Source organism: Zeus faber (genome assembly GCF_960531495.2).
Source record: "Zeus faber genome assembly, chromosome: 17".
Lineage (NCBI taxonomy): Eukaryota > Metazoa > Chordata > Actinopteri > Zeiformes > Zeidae > Zeus > Zeus faber.
Genome location: NC_137204.1, coordinates 19942991 through 19967568, shown reverse-complemented (window position 1 = coordinate 19967568; position 24578 = coordinate 19942991). Strand labels below are relative to the sequence as shown.

At 42.9% G+C, this 24578-nt stretch overlaps 4 protein-coding genes across 5 annotated transcripts in view; 2 read left to right on the top strand and 2 right to left on the bottom strand.

Moving 5' to 3' along the window:
* Positions 1 to 1594, bottom strand: part of kdm2bb (lysine (K)-specific demethylase 2Bb) — a 30283-nt gene extending 28689 nt beyond the window's left edge. Inside the window, exons 1-4 of the mRNA XM_080017377.1 lie at positions 1467 to 1594; positions 743 to 887; positions 579 to 657; positions 277 to 327 (exon numbers count right to left, since the gene is read on the bottom strand). Coding sequence (XP_079873503.1) covers positions 277 to 327; positions 579 to 657; positions 743 to 887; positions 1467 to 1568 — 377 coding nt within the window. The 5' untranslated portion in view covers positions 1569 to 1594. The remainder of the gene's footprint in view (positions 1 to 276; positions 328 to 578; positions 658 to 742; positions 888 to 1466) is intronic.
* A 1046-nt stretch (positions 1595 to 2640) lies between these two features.
* orai1b (ORAI calcium release-activated calcium modulator 1b) lies at positions 2641 to 7828 on the top strand. The gene is made up of 2 exons (XM_080017294.1): positions 2641 to 2898; positions 6504 to 7828. The coding sequence occupies exons 1-2, from the start codon at positions 2785 to 2787 to the stop codon at positions 7059 to 7061; spliced, it is 672 nt and encodes a 223-aa protein (XP_079873420.1). The 5' UTR covers positions 2641 to 2784; the 3' UTR covers positions 7062 to 7828.
* A 1025-nt stretch (positions 7829 to 8853) lies between these two features.
* Positions 8854 to 12854, bottom strand: morn3 (MORN repeat containing 3). Of its 2 annotated transcripts, none has more exons than XM_080017488.1 (7): positions 12750 to 12854; positions 11196 to 11252; positions 10084 to 10256; positions 9821 to 9978; positions 9575 to 9734; positions 9288 to 9472; positions 8854 to 9055 (listed from the first exon to the last, which is right to left on the bottom strand). In XM_080017488.1, the coding sequence occupies exons 3-7, from the start codon at positions 10226 to 10228 to the stop codon at positions 8996 to 8998; spliced, it is 708 nt and encodes a 235-aa protein (XP_079873614.1). In that variant the 5' UTR covers positions 10229 to 10256; positions 11196 to 11252; positions 12750 to 12854; the 3' UTR covers positions 8854 to 8995. The 2 variants fall into 2 exon arrangements, with proteins under 2 accessions (XP_079873614.1, XP_079873615.1); XM_080017489.1 differs by having other exon boundaries at positions 8854 to 9049.
* A 744-nt stretch (positions 12855 to 13598) lies between these two features.
* tmem120b (transmembrane protein 120B) lies at positions 13599 to 21989 on the top strand. Its single transcript, XM_080017389.1, has 12 exons — positions 13599 to 13725; positions 16157 to 16275; positions 16402 to 16518; positions 16759 to 16818; positions 16959 to 17054; positions 17152 to 17241; positions 17402 to 17467; positions 17564 to 17625; positions 18089 to 18181; positions 18486 to 18550; positions 19938 to 20006; positions 20246 to 21989. The coding sequence occupies exons 1-12, from the start codon at positions 13663 to 13665 to the stop codon at positions 20360 to 20362; spliced, it is 1017 nt and encodes a 338-aa protein (XP_079873515.1). The 5' UTR covers positions 13599 to 13662; the 3' UTR covers positions 20363 to 21989.
* Positions 21990 to 24578: the final 2589 nt, after the last annotated feature.

Here is a 24578-nt window from a genome sequence, read left to right as displayed (position 1 = left end):
AAACTGAACTCTTCTGGCAAAAATTATAAAAAATATTTGTTATATATATATATGACTTCTGTTTTCCAACAATCCTCTTTCAATACTATCTGATCAGAACCACTCCGATAAACAAATTTTTTTCCTTTAAAATGTAATTTTGTGTTTATTAAAACAATTCGAGCTCTGAATACTAAGGGGACGAGAAATCAGCATAACCACGTCGGCTCTGGCTCTGTGGTCTATACGCAAGCAGACACAGACCGCTCGACAAATAGAAATATCAAACAACTGCACTTACCGACTAAAGCCTTTATTTCACTGACAGTGAATTCCGGATCAGGCATCCTGGGTGGTAAGACAAAAAGATAAAGAGTTTCCATCCCATTTATACTCACATTTGATTTAATTAATGTTGATTGTAAGGAAAGGTGCCGGGATACACAATTTACAGATATGTTATTATACTGAAATCATTGGCAATGGAGTTTAATACATTTGTATTGATTTGTTTAAACTGCAATATAATCACAATCACAATAATAATACTAATACTAATAATAATAATAATAATAATAATAATAATAAAACTGTGTTACCTGATGCCGAGACCATCTTTATGTTGAAAAATGAGCGGAATCCTGAGCGCCTCTCTCTGGACATATTCATAGGTGAACTCTGTGAAAAGCATCTGTTAGTCGCACGCAGTTTTAAACCTGGCGCGTCCTTCGCGTTGGGTTCGCGGCGGGCGCGTCCGACTCACCTTTGCCCTGCATCACGTGGACGAACTGGGCGTCGTAGGCGTCGCTGGAGAGTTTGTCCTCCACGCTGAAGCCTCGGACGTTGACGATCTCCTCCACGTCAGACGCGTCCCCGTCCTCGTCGTACATCCTCCGGCAGATGGAGCGCTGCCGTTATGAAGGACGGACGCACGGATACGGTCCGGAAGATAAATACCAGATCAGCATGAAATATGCGACAACAAACAAACAAACAAACGAAAAAAAAACAACGTATGTTTGTCAAAGGCACAATTCAGACATCTCTCTTCAGAATATAATAATAATAATAATAATAATAATAATAATAATAATAATAATAATAATAATAATAATCATTTCTACGGATCGAATAGGAATATTATATTATCTTATAATAATCGCCGTGCAATATTTGTAAGGTTTCATGATGTTGATCATGATATAATTAATAGCCTAATAAATTAAATCGATAAATATCGGGACTGAGCGACAAACAAAATCGATGTAATAAAAAAAATATTATGTAATATCTTTTTTTTATTTTCTTTTATTATATTTGCATATGCAACGCTTCGCAGTTCCCACGCAGCGTCATTATTACCCGTTTTTGATCGCCCTTTAACATTTATTTGAGCATAATAACATCCCGTTTAGCTGCCTGCGCTCGGCCTGCTAATTATCCGTGTTTATTATGAGGGTCGGTCCTCCGCCGCCGCCGCCGCTCACCAGCCTGCGTCCAGATCCAGCACACGGCCCCGCGGCCTGAGCCATCCTCCGGCATGGGTGTTCCCACTCTCGGTCTCGCCCAGGGGAAACGAAGAGACACATTTAGGTTCGAAAGGCAGAGACACGCGACAGCCTTTGCACTGGCTCAAAATGAGGGAACCATGTTTTTGGTGTTGTGTTACGTCATCCCCGCAGGCAGCGGGACAACCAAAACATTGTTGCGGGGGGAGCGTCACGCGTGTCTCTCGCCTCGACGCTCCGTCGCGTCACACGCGCCCGCCGTCGGCAAACGCGTCTTTTTTTTTTTTTGCAGACGTTAAGGTTTATTTCGTTTATTTTTCCCGTGTTTTGATTTTCTATACAGACAAATTATCTTTTGTGTAGATTGACGATTTAAGAACGCGAACTATAATCCAAGCTGGCTGTGTTGGCTGGCAGTGGAAAATGAAAAACTTTTTCTTAAATAATAAAATGATTTATTACATTAGGAATTATTAATTGGATATATTTTTTAAACCATCAGTAGTACGGGCCCATGTGTTGTGTTGAATATATGTCTGAAGTGATCAGGCTTTTTATGGAATGTTTTTTTTTTTCCTACATAATTTCCTATTGGCTTTTATTTATGGGGCATTACATTTTAATATTTGAACTGTGTTTTATTTGATTTGATCTGTTTTGTCTTCAAGAATTGGGCCATAATGCTCTTTGACTCTTGTTCTTCTTTTGGGCTTTTGATGGTGGCTGGCATCACGTTCTGTTGTATTACCGCCCTCTTCTTGCCGTAATTGTCACTTCTATCTCCTTATGTGTGTGCTTGTGTTTCCTTTTTTTTTTTTTAATAAATAAAACCCTCTTGTTTTGAAAAAAATCTGTACAAGTAAAGTCAAATAATAATAATAATAATAATAATATTATTATTATTATTATTATTATTATTATTATTATTGTTGTTGTTGCTGTTTTCTTTGTTATTATTGACAATATTATTCGTATTAATAGGAGTATCATTATCATTATAATTATAGTTATTATTATACTATTAAGCCAATGTAACATCGTGTTGAACAACCGCTTCCTGGCGGATGTGCCGGCAGCGCCGCGCGGTGCACTGTGGGTAATTCCCGGTGTGACTGTGTAACTTCCAGTGTTGTTCTGGGGGCAACACGTCCGGTGTGCCCGCAGCCCAGCCGGGGGTGTCGTTCTGGCCGCGGGGCCGTGGAGATGTGAGCGCGTACCCGTCGTGTAGCGAAGGCCCGCGACCGTTTACCCCAAGCCCCAACCCCCGGCCGACCCGGCGAAGAAAAAACACCACGCGATGAGTCTGAACGAGCACTCGCTGCAAGCCCTGTCCTGGAGGAAGCTCTACCTGAGCCGGGCCAAGCTGAAGGCTTCCAGCCGGACGTCGGCGCTGCTCTCCGGCTTCGCCATGGTAACGTACCGGGCCACCGTGTTTATCGAGTGGTCGATCGATCGACCGATCGCTTGCTCGGTCGATCGGTGTTTTTGTGGGGGGGTGGGGGGGGGGGTTGGACACGTAATGGATGGCCGTACCCCGTTGCGTCCGCACGTCCACATCACTCCGGGCTCATTTGAGCAGTCAGCATCCGGTGGGAGACGTGGTTCAGGACGTGGTTCAGGGGAAACCTGTTTTTTTTCCCCTTCTGGTACAGTTTGAACTTACTCTGAGGAATAACCATCGTTTTGGGGTTTTTTTGTTTGAATTGACGACCAGTCGTGCCACAAATCCATTGGGGTTTTTTGTTTTTTTTTCAACACAAAGAGGAACCACAGACAAGAAAGAGAAAACCGCAGCTGTTCCGCAACAACAGATAAGAAACACAAGAAATAAACAAAAACGACAAAGTGAACGAAATCATTCAGCAAAAAAAGAATTGAGTTGTTTTTTGCTCTGATTCTATTCTGGGTGCGAGTGTTTCCATGGTTTTCGGTATGCGTGTTGTCATTCGGTTGGGGACGCGTCTTCAGGGAACGTTTGTTGGGGAACACGGCCCCCGCGGGTGCTTGTCTCCATCCAAGCGGGCGGGGACGGACTGGGACTCGAGAATAAAAATGTCCGGCCCACCGCAAACCGTCCGGCGGATACTCCACCACCCCCGCCCCATTGACGCGCACAGCGGCCCTTGCAAAACACCAGCCCCTGATACCACCGCTATGCAGGAGTCGATACTCTAGGCTACCCTGACTCTACAACAGAGCCGAGCTATTTAAAGAGCAAGTCAAGGGTTTGTTGCCAGCAGGCCACCGCTGTGAGGACACCGCGATAGATTCAGGCAGTCAGCGTTTTGTGAATGTCTGTATTTGAACAGGCTGTGCAATCTATTTCAACACGGGGAATAAAGTCGGATAATGCCATTGCCTGTTTGGTCACTTTAAACTTGCAACTTGAAGGACTTTCTTTTCGGGGCAGGTCTATAAATGATAAATAATTACAAACATCAGGTACTGACTGTACACATTTGTACTTCTAAAGAAGAGTTAAACAACAAATAATGTTTAAATATACAAACAAACTCTAAACTGCTAAGGTATCGACCATTACTGCTGGCCTGTGTATTGCTGGTCTTGAACAATAAAATAACATTTAAATAAACAAACACCAGCTTGTACATATTTGTACTAGAGCTAGGCCATTGCTGGTCCATAAATTATAAGTAATTTCCGACCCCTGAAGGCAGCACGGTAGTATTTTTGACAGGCCTTAAATGCAGTGGTGCTGCCTTTGGAAAACAATCCCTGACAACAAAAACAGATGCTGCTGCACGTCGACGGCAGTGCTGCTGCCGCTGCCGCTGGTGCTCGCAGACATATCTCTTATCTTCTTAAATTGTAGCATCAGCTTCAAGTGACTTTATTTTTTATATCTCTAGCCTTTTCAGCGCCACCTTTCCTCTTTTGACTCGGATTTACCCAGAGAGAGAGATGTGCGCCGTCGGGCCCACTTTGATTATGAGGGCTGGTGCATCGGCAAAGTGGGCCGGCGAAGCAGATCTCTCTCGCTCTTGTTTTTGTATATTGGGCTGCTCGGGCGGCCCACAGAGCGACCGGCCCACCAGGACGAATACCGGCTGGCCAGATGGCCGGTCCGACTATGGTGGCAGGTGCAGATGCCGGTGGGGCAGCATTCACCGCTGGAGGAGGCCAGCGCTGTGGCCATCGCTCTCCAGCATGCTGCTCCAGTTGTGTCTCTCTGGGACCTGCCTGTGATCCCAACCCATGGACAAAAAGAACGACCCGCTTCAACACAAAGTAGCCCAATTCCGCGGGAAAACGGCAGACCTGGCAACTCCGAACGCTGGCTTGAGAGTGTTTGTTTACATTTCGCATGCTGCTGATATGACCCTTGATTCACTCACATTAACTTTGTGATAACTGGCTGCACCAACATCGCCAACGACCAGTTTTCCTCCGATTTAATTTTGTTACGAGTAACAAAATTGTTAAGGGGAAATGTATTGGAGTGAATAGTGTACTTTTTTGGGGATAAATGTTTGTAAATGTGATACCCCTTTCCCACTGTACGAAACACCCAGTAACAATCGGCATTTGTCACCAGTGGGAAAGGGAAAAACCCGGGTGTCAGTCCCGGGTCAAATGATCCGGCAGTAGACCCTGGTTTTAATGGGCTCCTCCTCTGATCGGCTCTGATGTGAATGGGACGCCTTGGTGGACCGGCTCATTTTGGCCCCTTTACCGGCGTGACTCAAAGCACTTGGAAATTACGGACACTGGCGCTTAAATAGACAGGAATATCCGTGTATCATTCCATCATTTCATTTTTTCCGCATGGGGGACGACGCCAAAGGACCGTGCACACTCGCGCAAAGTCGCTCATGGTTTTATGTCGTTGTTGGTTAAAGTTGCTGTCTCCTCTGTTGTGTTCTTCCCAATCGCACTGGAACCACGATGCGCCCCCTTTTCCCACGTGTTCATGACGTGGCATGAACGGCATCTCTCCTGGCAACGGGAAAAAGGTGTCAATCGCCTATTTTTAGCGTGGTGTGATGTGCGTGGTGTGAACCTACTTTTGGTGTGAAAACGGTAAAAGTGAAAGTCAACAGAAATATAACAACTCAAGTAAAGTACAGATTAGTTACTTTACACAACTGCTGACTAGTAGTCGTGAGCCCAGTGGCATCGATCCAGCATTACAGACAGTGCTTGCGTGTTCTTAAATATTCTTAAACTGATTTGTATTATTACGTTGTTTGAGATTCACAACCTATTCCAAAGACTTAACTCCCACAGACTGTAATACACATACTGGTGCATATGCATTGTTTTTTTGAAATTGAGTTTGCCCCTTAGTCAAATTTCCTCTCTCTCTCTCCCTCGCTGTGAGCATTCTTTGTATATTGCCTGGAAGTAAATCATTTCTCGCTTTGTACATATTCCGTGCAGTCTGGATCCATCCGTTCATCCAACTTTTAAAGCATGTTGCTCAAAAAAAAGATTCAAGAGGTTTATTCATCACATACGTTCATACATATACTGTATGCAGTGAAATGTCTTTGCAACGCACCCGGAGATTATGCACAGTTACTAAACCGAACATAATAGCTAAACCTAATTCCTACCTTACAACTAACTGAAACTAACTGATTCCTTAAACTGCAGTTAGTGAATAGAATAATAAAAAAATTTATAAAATAAAAATAAAATAAGACTCAAAAAGATAATACAGAGTGGGGGTACAAAATAGAAGGGAATAGATTTATGTATATTGGATAGGCTATTTGTATATACAGATACGTGCAGTGAACCATGAATGAATGAATCAAGTGAATAAGGTGAGTATGGAGATATACAGCACAGTATACAACAGTATGACACAGCAATACAGTAACACCGAACAGAACAGCAATACAGCGCAGTATGCAGTAACCCAGAATATACAGTATGAAAGTGTAAAAGCCTGTTGGTATGTTCATAAAATCTTACATTATTTATTATCCTGCGTGTGTGTGCGTGTTCGTGCGTGCGTGCGTGCGTGCGTGCGTGTGTGTGTGTGTCCAGGTGGCCATGGTGGAGGTGCAGCTGGACACCAGCTATCCCTACCCCCCGGGTCTGCTCATCGCTTTCAGCGCCTGCACCACCGTGCTGGTGGCCGTGCACCTGTTTGCCCTCATGGTCAGCACTTGTATCCTGCCCAACATAGAGGCGGTCAGCAACGTGCACAACCTCAACTCGGTCAAGGAGTCCCCGCACGAGAGGATGCACCGGCACATCGAGCTGGCTTGGGCCTTCTCCACCGTCATCGGCACCTTGCTTTTTCTGGCGGAGGTGGTTTTACTCTGCTGGGTCAAGTTCCTGCCCATCAAGCCCAACAACCCCACCAACGCCACCATTTCGTCCGGCGTGGCCGCCGCCATCACCTCCACTTCCATCATGGTGCCCTTCGGCCTGGTCTTCATTGTCTTCGCCGTGCATTTCTACCGCTCCCTGGTGAGCCACAAGACCGACAGACAATTCCAGGAGCTGGAGGAACTGTCGAATCTCACCCGGCTTCAGAACGAGCTGGACCACAGAGGGGAGGCGTCCATTATGCAATCTCCCAGCTCTCATTTCCCATAGACGATCGGAAGCCGACGCGTTCCGACTGATTGGCTTTGAATTTGCACGCGAATGGGGTAGGCTGGCCTTGTTCGTTCTATCTCCTGTGTTCAATGTTTTGCATTTTCTTAAAAAAAAAAAAAACAACAAAACAATTAAACACGTTTTTTAAATAAATATCACACCGTAAGCTATATATGTGAACGCGCCGTGGTGCATGTTATTTGAAAACGGATGAGGAAAGTCTTAACTGTGAACATTTACCTCATGTTTTGACAGAGGCAGCCTACAAACAGGATTTCTTACTAGTATTGATTACTTGTGTGTCCGTCGAGTCAGCTTTAAAACTTGTTTCTCAAAGTAAAAAAAAAAAAAAGGGTTTATTTGCCTCCATTGAGCTTTGTGAAGCACCTGTACTTTCTATATACATATTGTGTATGTTTAATTGTAATACATTTTGGATCTCATGCGAGTGCTTTTGGTGTCATGCCTGCTGTTGCCATTTATCAAACAGAGAATCTGCCAAATTGTGCAAGTGTATATTTACTGGATTTTAACTACAAGTTGGTAAGTTGGTTGTTGAAATAAATCAATTTCACCTGAAGACATTTTTGAGTTCTGAATATTATAGATATGTGTGGGGGAAAAAAATACAATTCCCCATCTTTCCATAGACCTGTAGACACTCGGAATCAAATTGTGGTTATTGTTGGAAAGAATTACTGATGTTTTGGGGGCAAGTGGAAGGAGATTTGTTGGAACTGTACATTAAAAACATTAGAAGATGATTGGGATGGTGTGAGTTGTGATGGTGTCAGATCAAGATTGTGGCTGGAAGTATCGCTTTCACCGGGGCGGTTATATAAAAAGGAGTGGGTGATTGGGCGTGAAGTCAAGGGATGCTGGCGTTTTGATTTCCCGATGTTTTATTCAAAGCGCACTATTCAGAGGTAGTCTTGCTGACTGCATCACCAGATATTTTTTAATAAGAACATGATTGTAGTAAATATGGAGGCAGTGCCTTGCACCGCCCTGTAAAGTCAGTGTGTCTGACGCCCCCGGTACATTTACATACATGTGGAATTTGTTCTGGTGAGATTCGGTGCATTTCACTCGAGACTATTAGCATTAAAAAAAAAAAAAGCTTAACAGTCTGAAAAAATGGAGAATGGAATTTAAAAAAAGTAAAATAAAAATGAAATTGTCAGATATATACAAATAGGCAAAAAATACAGAACAAATATTTAGATATTTAAGAATTACACATATACAAAATGCATCTCTATGCACAGGAAAAATTGTTGCAATGGGTATATAGGGTATCAATTATAAATATTTATTACTATGTGCTTACTAGCTTATTACAGTATGTACAGTGTTAGTGCAGAGAGAGAGAAACTCTCCGCCTGAAGCATAAACTACTTGTCCATACATTTGGTCACATTTTTAAAGACGGTTTTGCAGATTCTCAGTCTCGAAGTGAAGATTATTGTGCATTTGGATATATTTTATATTCTACATCAAAAAATATCCAACATAGTAAATAAACTTCACATATTAAGGCCTTGGAGGTAAATTGCAAAGGCATCCCACTGTCCTCTGGCTCCTCTGTCTGCCAGTGTAAACACCTACGTATGATGGCAACAGGCCCACGACCATTTTGCTGATGAATATAAGATGGTGCTTTGAGCCTTTCAATGGCTGTTTCGTTGCATTTATTTGACATTGAGGCACAACATTTTTTGGTAAATAAAGTCAGTGGTGTCCAGAGTGGTTTATCGCAGTTTATTTGTTCTTTTTTTTTTTTGTTTTTTTTTTAAATCAAAGAGCAGAGGTTTTGCTCGCAAGGGACCTCTCTCCACATCTGAACAAACAGTGGAAAACACAAGAAAAAAATAAACCACAAGCAAGATGTAGGTTCTGGCTATCGATCCTCGAGCCATGGATTGTAAGTATCACTTGGTGTAAAATGATTTTGTCTGCATCAAAACCGACTTTGCATCCAACAGCTGTACCTGAATAAAAGACATGTAATGGATTAAAATATTGATATGTTGACTAATGATTGTGATACAGTATTTATATGGATGTATATATACAAACTGTTTATATATACTGTGTATATATATTCTATTTATATATATATATATAAAAATTGTGTATATTCCTTGATTTTCATGATGATAAATTATTCCATGTTCCATGTCCAGCACGACTGTATACCAGCAGCCAGAAAAAATGTTGTACCTTTGGAATATGATATTTCGATGGATTTGGTTTAACATCTCGACAAAAATTAGAGAGAGTGCCACACTTGGCTATTCCATCCACCCAGAAGCCTTTATAAAGCTGGGCCCTGTCCTGATATAGGAACGTTCCGTCGCCATTCTTCTTCCCATCCTTCCAGCTGCCTTCGTACCGGTTTCCATTGGCTTCGACATGAGGTAGAGGAATCGCATGTTTAAAACCCACAGGACTGAATTGAATTTGCAAAAATTGAATGTCATCAAATTGAGATACATCGATTCCCTTACAGACGTGGATCATGCCTATCCCATGGTGCTTATCTTTGCTCCACTCTCCATCGTATATGTCTCCGTTCTCATAGTACATTATTCCACGACCGCTCCTCTGGTCATTTTTCCACTCTCCCTCATAGATGGCAGACTCACTGTAATAGTGTGTACCATACCCCTAAAAAAAAAAAGGTAATGGAAATATTTTATATATATATATTAAAAAAACAAGAGGATGTATATCTCATATGTGTCAATACTTACATGTTTCTTGCCATTTTTCCATCCACCACAGTAGAGTCTTACATATTGATTTGCTTCTGCGTTGAGCTTACTGTAAGTACCATATCCATCACATTTTCCATATTTCCAGTCCCCATCGTAGATGTCACCAGTCTTTAGCCAGACTTGGGTCCCCTTTCCTTAAAATACATTGTCGGTTATTTATAATTTAGCCAAACCGGTTAGAGCTGCGTAGTGCCAAACATTATAGTTGTTTCATTACACTTATTTTAGTTGCCTCTTACCATGTCTCTTGTTGTCCTGCCACTCCCCTGTGTATTTGTCCCCATTGGGGGCAAACACTGTGTGCCTCAGTCCATTTTTCTGCGTCTTTCTGTCCCAAAATGACATCAGGGGTTTACCCATTTTGGGTTTCTTCAAATAAGGCATGGCCCTGTTTTAGACTTGAAGGGAAAACCTAAAACAAAAGAACAAACGCTCGAACCATATCTATGCGTGTATTTTTTTTTTCCAGATCCACAACTTCTCTAGTCTACTAGACACATTCCTGGAGAAATTGGGAATTCAAGTGCGGTATGCGCGTGCCTTTTTCTCCTTTGAATTGACGCCAGCCTCTTAAGCTTCTTCTTCCTATCGTGTACCGTTGCATTACTGGGCTCAAATGCCCGACTCCTCTAGGGGGAGAGTTGTGACCTCACAAAGACATCACATGACGACGCCCCCTGGGGGTTGCAGGCGGCAGCTGCTGGAGGGCGGGGCAAATTTTTCTTCTGGCTCTCAAACAATTGTAATATTGCTGCCCTCTTCTTGTTTCGGTGGATTTGGCATCTTGTTGTGTTGTGTCTTGATGTTTTGGATGCCCGGTGGTTGACGCACTTCCTTTGTGCGTACATCAAACGGTCAATTTCCTGGGAGATCGTATCCGGTGGCAGACTATTGCATAGCGAAAGCGAGGCTTATAGGGAGCCAATCAATTTCAGGTATTCTTATATATTTTACATACTGTCTTATTGTTCTTTTTCAGTACGTGTTAGTTACTTATTATCTCTTACTATGTTTATTGCTAATGTTATGCACCAAGCACCAAGACAAATTCATTGTTTGTGTAAACTTACTTGGCAATAAAGACTATTCTGATTCTGATCCAAACGCTGATGGCATCATCATTCTATACACATTCCACTGCGCAATCGACATTTACTTTACAATGATAAGTAAAAGCAAAAATGTTGTCTATTGCCACTTCAAATAGCCCTGAAAACTCCAATTTGACAATAAATTGAGGTTAACTTTGAGGACAAAACAGCAAATATAATCATCTACTTTTAATAACTCTCATTGTACTCTAACTAACTCTCACTCTTACTATATTCACTCTAGACAACAATGTGCATACCTTGCTTGACTAGAAGTTAACTTGTTCCTCTTCTGCATTCAAGTCCTTCTATCGTCACTAAGGAAGGAGGGACAACACACAACAGTAAGTTTAGTCACTTTTTAAAATGAAAAAATTTAATAACTGGTAATAACATGTTCAAACCGAATGCCATTTGATCAATGCATTTCGATAAACGGTCAAAAAGTAAATTTTCCCTTTTCTAAAATTTAACTTTGTTACAGAACTTAAACGGCCGCTCTAATCTGCAGTTTGTCAATCGGTGGTTTTGAATAAAGAGGCAGACAGAGGCTGGTTTTTCGTTGTACAAGGGCCGGGGTCAGAGACGTGCTCTCGAGCAGCTCTCTGGGTCGAAGAGTTTCTTTCAGTTTGTTTTCTGTTAGTTTGTGCAAACTTTATGGCAGGAATCCAAGGGAGAACACAACCTAAGAGGCATGTGAAAGAATTAACCCTGTGTGCTGAAATAAAGGAATGTGACTGAGACTATACTACTATGAGGTTGTGTTCTTCATTATGTGTGTGTATGTACTGTATGTTGATGTGATTAAATCGATTTAGACGTATTGTTACAACTTCACAGAACCAGCATGGGTACAATTTAAAGCCAAATGCGCACCTTTGTGTATAATATCCAAAAGAGCGATCTCCAGCTGGCCGTTTAACGCTGAGTAGCTTCGCCAGCTTCAGTGTCGCGTAAATTAAGTAGCGTCTCTGGTAACCTAGCAACGGGACTGCGCCCCACTGCTCTGTTCACACTGAGCCGTAATATTACAGCTCGGGAGTTTCACGCACACCGCTCTCATTTGGAAATGTAGGCTGACATTTCCACGGTTACCGACGTGTACACTGTTATATATTATAAGATTAATATCGTTTTATATCGGCGTCGGCAATATTTTTGTCCGCTACACAGTGCGCATGCTCCGTGCTACAGCCTGATTTATGCTGCTTTCATGTCGCGTGGGACGTTAAGATTCAAGAGATTCAAGAGGTTTATTCGTCACATACATATACATACTTTCATACATATATGAAATGTAATGCAACGCACCCGGTGATTACACACAATATGTCCTAGACTGAACACAGTAGCTACCTAAGAACATTTATTTCTACTAGACCAACTAACTGATTCCTAAAACGTAATACAGTAAGTCGAATACTTACTGTATTATACCACAAATTAAGAAACAAATAAAAAAAACTGCAAATGTTCACGCGTTTCACAAACTTTGTTACTACTTTTTTATCAACTATCACCACATTTTAACCTGTTACAACGTTTTACGTCCTACAAAAAGACAGAAATAACAACAGAAGCGAGCTAGCTAATTTATGTTTTGATTCTATAAATACTTATTACATAATAAAGTACTATTATGTGCAAAGGTATGTGTCCAAGTATGATATATATATATGACATGTTTTCGCGGGATAGTATATATTAGCTCCCTTTTATTTATATTACAGCCTATGCATAATATCTATAGTTTATAACAAATTAAATTTGGTTGTATCTAGCATTATTTACTTATATATATTTTTTAACCATGCCTGTAATATGTTGCAGATCACTCTCCCTCCGGGAGGAACCTTGAGCAAGTCGAGCAGTGGTCGTGTTTCGACTTGAGCGCTGCGGTCAACGTTGGAATCTCGCAGTCCCCCGTCTCTTCCGCGTGGCTTTGAACGCAGCATTACCATCAGTGATGGGAATCGCGCCTCCTCGGAGGGAGTCGGATCTTGTGGTTTCCCCGAGAGCCGCCCGAAAGAAAACCTCTTCGTCCTGCGTGCGTGCGTGCGTGCGTGCGTGCGTGTGTGTGTGTGTGTGTGTGTGTGTGTGTGTGTGTGTGTGTGTGTGTGTGTGTGTGTGTGTGTGTGTGTGTGTGTGTGTGCGTGTGTGTGTGTGCGTGCGTGTGCGTGCGTGTATTGGCAAATAACATCAATAACGCGTGACAGTATATGATCCTCTGCCTACGTGTTAATATGTGTTTATTTATGTTGATAATATTTAAACGTTTCACAATTTAAACAAAAAATGAATAAAACGAGTTCCACGTCGGGTTATTTTTCCACACATAAACAATTACAGTAAAATAACTTCTTGAAATAAAACCTCAAAGTGTTATCAAAGTCACGACCGTCCGAACCTTTGCGCCGAAGACCAGCGTACGGGTGCGCTCGTTTTCAGCCACGGCCGCCCCCCTTGCGAGCGAGGGGCGCCCGCGCCGCCCTCAAATGGCGGGGGGGGCGCGTTTGCGCGGCGGCGGCGGACGACGACATAAACAAACGCGAACCCCCGGGAAGCCCGGCGAGACGCGTCTCGGAAGAGCCGTTCAGACGGAGCGGATCGTCCGAGGCAGCGCCGACGCGAGCCGGGAGTCCGCGTTGAGTCACCTCCTTTTGGCGCATTCGTCGTTAGCTCCCGCCACGGCGCAAACAAATAAACACGCGAAACAGGGAAACAAACATGTCTTTCCCCAGATGTCAGTCCGATTGGGAGGAAATCGACCAGGAATATCAACAGTTACAGGTAAACTGCCTTAAGAATATGCCGCTATTAACGTCAGCCCGCGGCAGGTGAACTTGCCGGCGTCACGGTAAGTTTTCTGTGTAGGTTCTGTTTTACAAACCGACCTCTTTTTTTTGCGGTTGTTTAGATTAAATTCGCCGTTTGGTTCGCCGGCTCCTGGTTTTCCGCGGGTCGTGGACACCGGAGCTTTCCCTTCGCGCTCCCCGGCGTGCGCTAGCGGCAGCTAAAGTCAGTTAGCAGGAGCGTTAGCAGTGCAGTAGTGGGACTGAGGCGGCGAGCTGGTGCCGCTGACATCAACATGGCGATCTATCCCCAAAATACAACGGCTGGTTTGTTTGACGCGAACCTCGACAAACAAACCCGCTTTAATCGGACGTTTGGTCGATTGCGTGAAGAGATCAGCGTGTGGCTGGCTGGCTGGCTGGGTAGCTAGCCGGCCAGCTCACTGCAACTCCACCGGTGGAGTCACGTTGGGTTACATGTCAGGAACGTTGGAATATGAAATCAGATCCGTCGTGAAGCACAAAACGGATCCGTTTCCCGTCCGCGTCTAAACGAAACCCTCCTCGCCGCTCTCCGGGAATGGTTTATCGAACTGTGAGGATTTCGAGATTCAAAAATGCTGTGTTTGTCGCGTACATGATTTCGTTGCAGTGAAATAATAACAGGGCCACTCCGAGCGCTGTGCAAAATAAAGTGTATAACGAGTAAATAATATAACACAGACCCGAAAACGTAAATACACAACAAGCCACAAATAGCAGCAAAATGTGTATGTACGGGGCGCAGCAGAGAAGATCACATTTGAAATTGGATTGAAGGAACGTTTTGCACGTGGCAAGTTGCGATACCGTTGTTTATTAAAGCATCTGCTCCGTTACACCACCTTCAGGACAAATAACCGCACGTTCCACCCACTCCCTCCACGTTTTCTCTGACGTTTGTGGGGTTTTCAGGTGTGAACCGCTCACTTTAGCGCATATCATATCATGACTGCACTTTGATCGGGCCATTCCAAAACTGAATGGTCTTGTGGGTTGCTTTAAATATAAACTCAACTATATATATATATATATATATATATATATATATATATAGGGGTTTTTTTGTATTTTGGACCGTTGCCTCACTCGTGACCCGGCTGCGCCTCAGCTTCCCCAATGGATCAATGCCCTGGTGTTCTCCTGTGTAGCGTGAAGACACAGGGTCACCCTGATGAATCAGCTTTTTTTTTTTTTTTTTTTTGCGGCGTCAAACAGACGCGGCGTGAACCTCTGACCTTGTGGTGCAGAAGGAACACGCCGGAGGCCGAACGATTACGATGTAAATAAACACAATGTGCCGCAGTTAAGTTTTGGGTTTTTTTCCAACAAACTTGTGAGGAGCGTTCACGTTCTTCTGTGTGCGATGGTTTCCGCGCTGCCATGGATCCCGTTGTTTTTTTTTGTTTTTGTTTTTTGCTGAACCGTGTTCAAAGATCTGACCCGGGTCACTCTCGCCCTCCGCCTGGCTCGGCGTTCATGACTCCACCCAAGCCAGGCGGAGGGCGAGGGTGACCTGGGTCAGATCTTTGGACGTTCTCCGCCTCTCTGGGACTGTCGCTGCCGGAGAGCGTTTGCCAGGACGGCGTCTCTCGCGAAATGTTGGAAGCCAGTGAACGGTGAATGGATGGCTGTGTACCGGCATTCCATCCGAAACATTCGCGTTTCGATGCGGTTGTGATTGGTTCGTAGTAGGCCAGAGTTGTAGAAATGGCTGACCTGTCAGATGAGAGACGTCCTTCAGACTGCTGGAATGTTTTTTTCCCCGCCATAATAGACAACGTTTTAGATCTTAAAATATGAAAGCAAACACATTTAAACACATACGGAATACATACTTACATTACATAATAAATAACAACACAGGGAGACTTCATTCTATTCCGTTGTTTTTGCCTTTTTGTGAACTGTCTTGTGACTCTTGATGAGTGACTGGAACAGAATTTGGTCCCACTGAGGAGATCGATACAATACTGTTGTTGAGCCCGAGCCCAAGCCGCCCCCTTGTGGACATAACATCGCCCTGACCGCTTCTGTTAAGGATCCCTATCCCCCTTCTATCTTGAAGGAGATTGCTTTACTCTCACTCCACTAATGTCACTTATTCCTGTAGAAGCAGAGAATGTGATTGGTCTGACGCTACCAACAAAAACATGTAAATGGCTTAATGTGATGAAGTTACATGCACTGAGGTCAGTTTTCTCTCCGTTCAGTTTGATGTAAGTCATCGATCTCGAAACGCAAGCCATGTTGGAATAAACAACTGAAGTGTATTTAATTATGTTGCTACCTCGATACATTTATAACTGTTTACAACAGATCTCCGGCCATGCTTGCTATGAGCGTTTTGTCCTCCTGACGTTTTGTCCCCATTGTGCCCAACCCCCCAGGAAACCCACAAAGTTTACAGACAGAAGCTTGAGGAGCTCACCAGTCTTCAGGCCACGTGCAGCACTTCCATCAGCAAACAGAGGAAATGTCTCAAAGACCTGAGGCACAGTCTGACCAAGTAAGCGTCCCGGAGCTCTGGACGATCCCACAGCGGCGCCGTCTTAATCGCCGTGCGTCATTTGTTGTTTGGAACGCGCTCTGAGGGCCGCCGTTTACGCAAACATTTTTCGCCGTCCCCTCGCAGGTGTGTGGCGGCGTGCGACGAGAAGGAGTCAAAGCTCGTAAGGGACATCAAAAGTCAAATCAAGGACAAGGAAAATGTCTTCTTTGACATGGAAGCATATTTGCCAAAGAAGAACGGGTAAGAGTTCAACCTTCCTGTGCGTCATTCTACAAGTGCTTTACGTTTGGCCATTTTGTGTGTGTGTGTGTGTGTGTGTGTGTGTGTGTGTGTGTGTGTGTGTGTGTGTGTGTGTGTGTGTGTGTGTGTGTGTGTGTGTGTGTGTGTGTGTGTGTGTGTGTGTGTGTGTGTGTGTGTCTGCGTGTGTGTGTGTATTTATATGTTGATTGATTTTTTTTTTTTTTTGTTTGTTTGTTTCAGATTGTACCTAAATTTGGTCCTGGGAAATGTAAATGTAACCCTTCTCAGCGACCAGGCAAAGTATGTGACTCTCCTGAAGGCTTGAAAATATATATATATATATATATATATATATATATATATATATATATTTTAGCACTTGAGTTGTGTTTGGATGTTTATAAGCTTCTCGTATCCTTTATCTCCCACTATTTCTATAGATTTGCTTACAAAGATGAGTATGAGAAGTTCAAGCTTTGTATGACAATAATATTAATGTTTGGGGCCATCACCTGTCTCTTCTTGCTCAATTACCGGTAAGCAGAATTCCTGCAGTCGAGCATGCTTGGCTATACAAGCTCACAATATTCGCTGCCTAAACACAAACTTATTTTTTATTTTTTTCCGTTCTAGTGTCACAGATGAAATCTTCAACTTCCTGCTGGTGTGGTACTACTGCACGTTGACCATAAGGGAGAGCGTTCTCATGTGCAACGGTTCTAGGTGAGCAGTGCAGGAGGTGTCATATTGGAAGCGGATAAAGAAGTGTCGGAAACAATAGAATTGACCCCCGGACCTTATATTTACGATAAACTCTCCAAAACCCAACCCGCGGTTGATGTTTTTAATTTTTTTTAATTTTTATTTTTTACCCCGTTTAAAGGATCAAGGGCTGGTGGGTGTCGCATCACTACGTCTCCACGTTTCTGTCGGGTGTTATGCTCACATGGTAAGAGTTCTCTGACCGATTCCCGTCGATTTCGAAGAACACTTTTTTTTTTTTTTTTTTGGAGAGTATGTTGATGTTGTTGTTGTTCTCCCACAGGCCAGAGGGGTCCATGTATCAGATGTTCAGAAGCCAATTCCTCGCCTTCTCCATATATCAGAGTAAGGATGAACCGTTCGGTTTAAGAACCGTGAATTATAAACCCCAAACACTTGTCATACTCAGTCCAAACCAAATTACACCCTGTCTCGGGTTTGTATTTGGAAAAAAAACCAAGGCTTGTGTTTTGTGCAAGTATTTTACTCATTCATTCATCGTGTAAAGTATATAACTGAAATGAGTAATCCCCCGTATATAATTTGCGGCTGTCTCTAACTTTAGCATTTACTTGATTTACTATACTAGCGGTCTCTAGATTGGCTTTCGAACAAAAATAATGGCTTAACGATGGACTACCAATGATCAAGAAATAAGGCTTAGTTTTAATACACCAGAGTTTTCCCTTCAACTCATGTTCATATTTTAACTGTAAAGATAAGTGTTAAATTCTTCAAAATGACTCCCAGTGTTCCCTGTGTTTTCGTTGACAGTAATACACCATGATATCGCTGTTATTGTGAACAGGCTTTGTACAGTTCCTCCAGTATTACTACCAGAGCGGCTGTTTATATCGGCTGCGAGCGTTGGGGGAGAGGAACCAGCTGGATCTCACAGTAGGTAAGGATACCCAAGGATGCTTTTAGACGTCGCATTCCTTTGATTCGGGCCGTACACGGGCCCCACATCTGGAAAAAATAAAAAATAAAAATAGGGTAAAGGTGAAGTCTGCAGCAAGTTGTTGCATCAGATTAGACCATGATTAATTGATCAAAACAACTCATTTTGTCCAAGTTTGCAGTTTTGTTTTTATAGGCTCTGGATTCACCGCATAAGATTAGTTCATTTCAATTGCAAATCAAACTGTATTGTCAAAGTCTTTCATGCTGAGATCACTATTGCACTCACGTTTGTGTCTCCGCAGAGGGATTTCAGTCGTGGATGTGGCGAGGTCTCACTTTTCTGTTGCCGTTCCTTTTCTTTGGCCATGTAAGTTAAAGACCGAGCGCGGTTCCTTTACTACAAACACCCAGCAATAGACCTGCCCACCTGCGCGCATTTTGTGTACCAGCCATGCAAATTCCTAAGTCTTAGTTTAAAAATTGTAATTTGACGACGGGAAAAACAATCAATGCAAAACAATAGGCTACATTTATTGTATTTAAACTACATCCCTCGGATTGGAGCAGATGCTACGACCTGTGGTTCTGTAAGCCCGCACTCTCCTCTCACTCAACTTGAACCGGGCATTTGCATGTTAGTGATATTTTGTGTCCGACTAAAACTCAGTGGCTCAGTTTCATGTTCTTTTATGGTTCCATAGTGAATAATTAACAATAATAAACTGTGTCAAAGTCAGCAATCTCACTATTGTGGTAACTGAAAATTGCGGCGGTAGTCCGTATGTGCAGCTGTCCTATCACAGGATGTATTTGTCATCGACGTACAGCAGATCGGAAATCGGAATCTGCAGGTCAGGTCAAGAAAAAAAACAGAAATGGGAATCGTCCAAAAAAATTGCAATCGGTGCATCTCTAGTTGGTAAACATGTTCGGTAACTTTACGAGCTGATGCTTTTCAAGGGGTGCATCCTGATGAGGTATCTTTATCAACACTCTATATAGTTAGCCGCAGTATCTTGCATACAATGTAATGGGCCTCGTTATGACACGGCTAAGATGTGAATAACTGATGGAGTCATTTAGCCGCAGGAGCTCAAACGCCGTGGAGACTCCATTACACTGTTGTGGTACTCAAAGTGTTTTCCAAGGTTGGCAGGTCTGCACCAATGTTTTTCTACTCTGCTCATGTGAAGTACAAAAATACATGTCCTGATCCTACAAGTAACGTGGCGTTACTTGTTCCATATACAGGTTGGGGGGTAAGGTTATTATTGGACTACGCATATCCCGACGAACTTAGGCTGATTTCTAACGTGGCCCCGATGGAAACAAAACCCTGTTCTTCTGGTTTTGTAAAAGTGCAATCTCCAAAACCCTGTCAGTAAGACCAAACCACTTCACAGACTTGTTGAACTCCAACAAGATCAGCCTCCCACACCTTAAGAGAGAAAAAACAAACAAAAACAAAACGCATATTGCGGTCGTTATTTTTGGCTAAATGTGTCAAAGAACATTGTCAGTTTGCTGTTATTCAACCGCAAACTGCTCAGAAGGGTAGAGAGAGCTCTGAGGACTTTTTGCAGCATTTTGCTGAAACCAGAATGAACTCTCGACCCGATCCAGTTATTGTCGTAACCCGGCTGTAATGGTAGCGCACTCACAAACAAAGCAAGTGCAGGCAAGGTGTGATCTCAAATTTCGTCTTTTTTTTCCTTTTTTTTCTTTAAAGTACACTTTCTCTTTGTCTCTGACAGTTTTGGCAGCTTTACAACTCGGTAACCCTGTTTCGGCTGGCAGGGCATGAAGACTGCAAGGAATGGCAGGTAAGAACCACTTCAGGGAACATGCACAAAGGGAGCATGTCATTAATTTCATTTTCCTTTGGTGTATTGCATTTCAGGGGACGTATTGGTCCACGAATGTGATTTCTTTATCTGAACTCAAGGAGGAAAAAAAAAAACATTCTTAATGATAGCAAGCCGTGATTTTTCAAATCTTAGAAAAACACAAAGATGAGTGATCATAAACGATGACTTTTTTCTTTTTTTTTTAAATCTTTTAGGTATTTATGTTGGCCCTGACATTTCTGGTTTTGTTTTTGGGGAACTTCCTGACCACGTTAAAGGTTGTTCACCAGAAAGTTCAGAAAAACCACGAAAAGGTGCAAAAAGAGGACTGAATGTGTTTTGAAAACACAGCTCGAGCTCTCCAAAGGGCCAGTAAAATTTGGAGCAGAGGAACAAAGACACACAATCTTTTCAGGAGACTTTCTATAAGGGAACTGGGCCTGGAGGAGGCGAAGCTGGAACCACTGTTTTTCTCAGGCCTTGATGGCGGCGGCCGCATCGAGCCAAAGTGTGAGCATTGTTTTCTACCGACGTCGTGTATCTGCCGCACACTTTGACGGCAACACAGATTGACCTCCGGAATCCTTTTAGGTTGTTGCTTAATCCTGTACATATAAGGTGAATTGACCGTGTGTGTGCGTGTGTGCGTGTGTGCGTGTGTGCGTGTGTGTGTGTGTGTGTGTGTGTGTTTTATCGGTGCATGACTGAACTTGAACAAAGCCTTTTGTCAAATGATATGCAATTCTAAGAGCGTGGGTAGCATTGATGAATCATTACAGTGTAGTTTGCCTTTAAGACGCAAGTCTGTCAGGTAGATGCTTCATACTTCTGTGAAGTAGTAGTGGTCCAAAAAAAAAAAAAAATCTACTTATTATACGGCACAGCGTTTCTTTATTTGTGTCTGACTTTCTTAATGATAGTCCTTCACTACAGGATAACCCTCCTTTAATCTCTTTATTTTAGAAGTTTACGAATGAGCCTCAAATTTCAAATGCATCCGATTGGAGAAGTTAAGGCTAAACAATACTGCTCACCACCTTTTGGAGTCTTGATTTACTCCTGTGTTACATTTCTCCACCCAAGACTTAGTTTTTTTCTAATCATAATTAAGTACATTCCTAGCAGCAATTACTTTTTGTCTCACTTGCACAGTTCATATTGTTTCAAAGGTTACGTATACATAGGTGTTATTATTTTAAATTGTCTATTCTTCGCTGGTGGTGGAAGTGCTTGGGGTTGTCACCCACCCTGGACATAATTTGATCTGTCCACTTTATGCATACAGTTCATTCAGAGTTAGTTATTTGGTTAATATTAATGATATTAAATAACAAAACAAAAATACTTTTACATGTTTTGTTGTGGTCAGTAATGAACAAAATGCTGCTATTGGTACTAGTACTGTATAATTATTCAGAATCATAATATGCTGGGTTGCTTTATAACTCTGATAACCTATGAACACCAGTGGCCAAGTGTTTGTGATTGTGTTCACTTTCAGCATTACTTCCAATTTATGCGTCAGTTTTTCTCTAGTATGAGAGCTGTTTTTTGGTTAGTGTTCCCCTTATTTTTAAGGCAGCTGACTGATTGGAACTCATTGTTCTGAATGACAAAAGTGGCAGAATTGAAACGTTTCTTCACGTGTTTAGAATACCCAAAGACCTCAGTGTTTGGCCTGTTTCTCAGAATATTTTTTGCCTTCCTTTTTAAGCAAACCACTGTTTATAAATCACTTTTTATTTGGTGAAGTTGAAGCATATTAAGTTACAGAAGAATATGTTGGATTCCATGCGGGCTGCCACTACTCATTTCTCTAACGTAGCTAATGTGATAGTGTTATGTTTACCATGGATCAACCAGCTCAAGACTGTAACGTGCCTGAACGTAACCAATAAGAGACGTTTTTGCATTCTCTGTACATTGTTGTGAAAATAAAACACCTGTTCTAAAAACTGATGTGATTGGCCTCCTGTTCATGAGGTTACTTTGCAAATGGATTATCTTTAAACCAAAGCCACTTTGGTGGCTGTGCTTCAAAGTCTGCAGCTGCACTCGTAGGATCCCAGCACTGGAAGGCGCTGTTGATAAAGAGTAGTGTTGACCTGCACAGCTTTCAAGAGAGAGCCATCACTGGGGGTCTGCGCCTGTTTGACCTTTCTTGTGTTTGGATTCTGGAACCTTTTGTACACTGGCTTTTGACAAAATTTCAGTGGATGTCATTCAAAGTAGTATAACTTAAAATTCTATTACAATCTTTTTATTTCATACAATTTTTTTGCAGGTTGATTCAGTGTGAATAATATTAAACCATATCTGTTAATTATTATGGAGGGGGTTAAATTGCACTTACTCTAATTCCTCCACTCAGCCATATCGTGTGCAACAGAATTGGACATGACAATATTAAAGATGGTCTCAACACAAAAGATAAACACAGAACCCATCGTAGAAATATATATATAATAATAATAAAAAACCTGGAACAATAAGACCCATGCTGTGTTAGGTCCACTGTCGGTTACAAAGGAAAGGGGGCTATGACCTGTTGCTCGTTAGACCAACCAACGAGCAACAGGTATGCAGCCAGCTTGATCCCAATCACCTAGATCCAGGTCAGGTGTGGCTGCTCACCACACCATCCCCACACCACACCTTCAGGTTTTTTGGGCCTGGAGGAGGTGAAGCTGGAACCACTGTTTCTTCTTTCTTCTCTTTAAAAAGAAACAAACCAACGGAGAAGGGATCGCAAGTTGCACGTGGGTGTTGATGTGACGTGCGTGTGGCAAGGCTCTCCGGTTCAGTCAGTCGGTGTTTATTACAATGACAGGAAAAAACAATCTTGTAAAATGCACGGGGATAACATTTCAATGAGGAATTATACACTACCCACAAAAAGTTAGGGATATTTGCCTTTCGGTGAAATTTCAGGATGAACCTAAAATGCACTATAACCTTTACAGGTGAACTTAATTTGACCTTCTCTAAACTTTTGAATGCACATGTCCAACTGTTCAATGTTTCAGTACTTTTTGCACAACTTGCTGTTCTCTAACAAGGAGCTGAACGGCAAAATTTACAACAGGTGTTTGATCCATGAATCGACCAATACATTTCCTGGTTCAATTAGAATTGGTATTTAAACAGTCCTCTTCATCATGCTGTTCACGTTTTGACATCATGAGACCAAGACGAGACCTAACAATTGATCAACAGTACCTCGCCCCTGCGAGGCTTCAAACAGGATGTTCTCAGAGGGAAGTGGCCACTGAGCTTAGTGTCATCAGCAGGTTGCAACAGAGAGACTGGAAGAGTCACAGAAAGGCATAGAAGTGGACGTCCTTTGGCCACATCCCACACTGATGACAGCTTCATTGTGAACAGTGCCCTGCGGATCCGGATGATGATGCCACTCAACTCCAGGCACATGTAAGGGAGGTGAAACGGTTTTGAATGGTCTGACTCGACACTTGGGTGCCTCAAGTGTCACGTCAGACCATTCAAAACAGTTTCCATCAGCGTGGTCTGTGTGCTAGACGACCTGCAAGGGTACCTGACCACCCACCATCATCGTCTTGCACGGCCCAGGGAGCATTTACGCTGGACGAGGCACCAGTGGGCCTCAGTGCTGTTCTCCGATGAAAGTCGATTCACGTTGAGCAGAAATGTTGGCCGTCAACAATGTTGGAGACGTCAAGGAGGGCGCTAGGCATCAGCCACTGTTGTCACCAGACGAGCCTTTGGTGGTGGTGGTGTTACAGTGTGGGCAGGTGTGTCTAGTCAATATAGAACTGCCCTACACTTTGTGAATGGTACAGTGACAAGCCCATACTACCTGAATAACATCATTAATCCAGTTATTGTGCCCCTGCATGAACAACACAGGCCTAATTTCATCTTCATGGACGACAATGCTCCAGCTCATCGAGGTGGCATCATTAGGGAACGGCTGCTGGAGACTGGGGTACCTCAAATGGAGTGGCCCGCACTTTCTCCAGACCTGAATCCCATAGAAAACCTATGGGAGGAAGGTGCCTTGGGAAGGTTCGGGAGACCCGGTCTCATCCCAATGGGCTGTGCGTCTCCTGTGGTACTGGGTGAGATCTGTCCGGCCCAGATCGTCCTCTGACGGTGAAAAGCAGTCATTGAACTCCAGCAGGAGCTGCCACAGTTGATCCTGTTCCCCGGGAGACAGTCCACCAGAGTTTTTCTGCCAGACCTCCCTCACGGCCAAGACTCTCTCCCCCATGTCGATAACAAAACTAAGATGTCACCCAGTGCTTGACAATACTATCTTCTAAAAAGAATAACCAATACTGTTTATTCTGCTTTTGTTCCAGTTAAATATATATTTTGAGACTGGTCAAATAAAACAAACTTCTTTATTCTGGATGGATTTGACTTTAACCAGATCTGTTTCGCTATTTGTAGTAAATACAAATGTATTTTATTTGTACTTCCACTAAAAAGACAGCAGCAGTTTCAATTTATCAATTGGATCGATAACATTTATTCCTTTCACCGTGTTCGATCCTTTGAACCACAAAC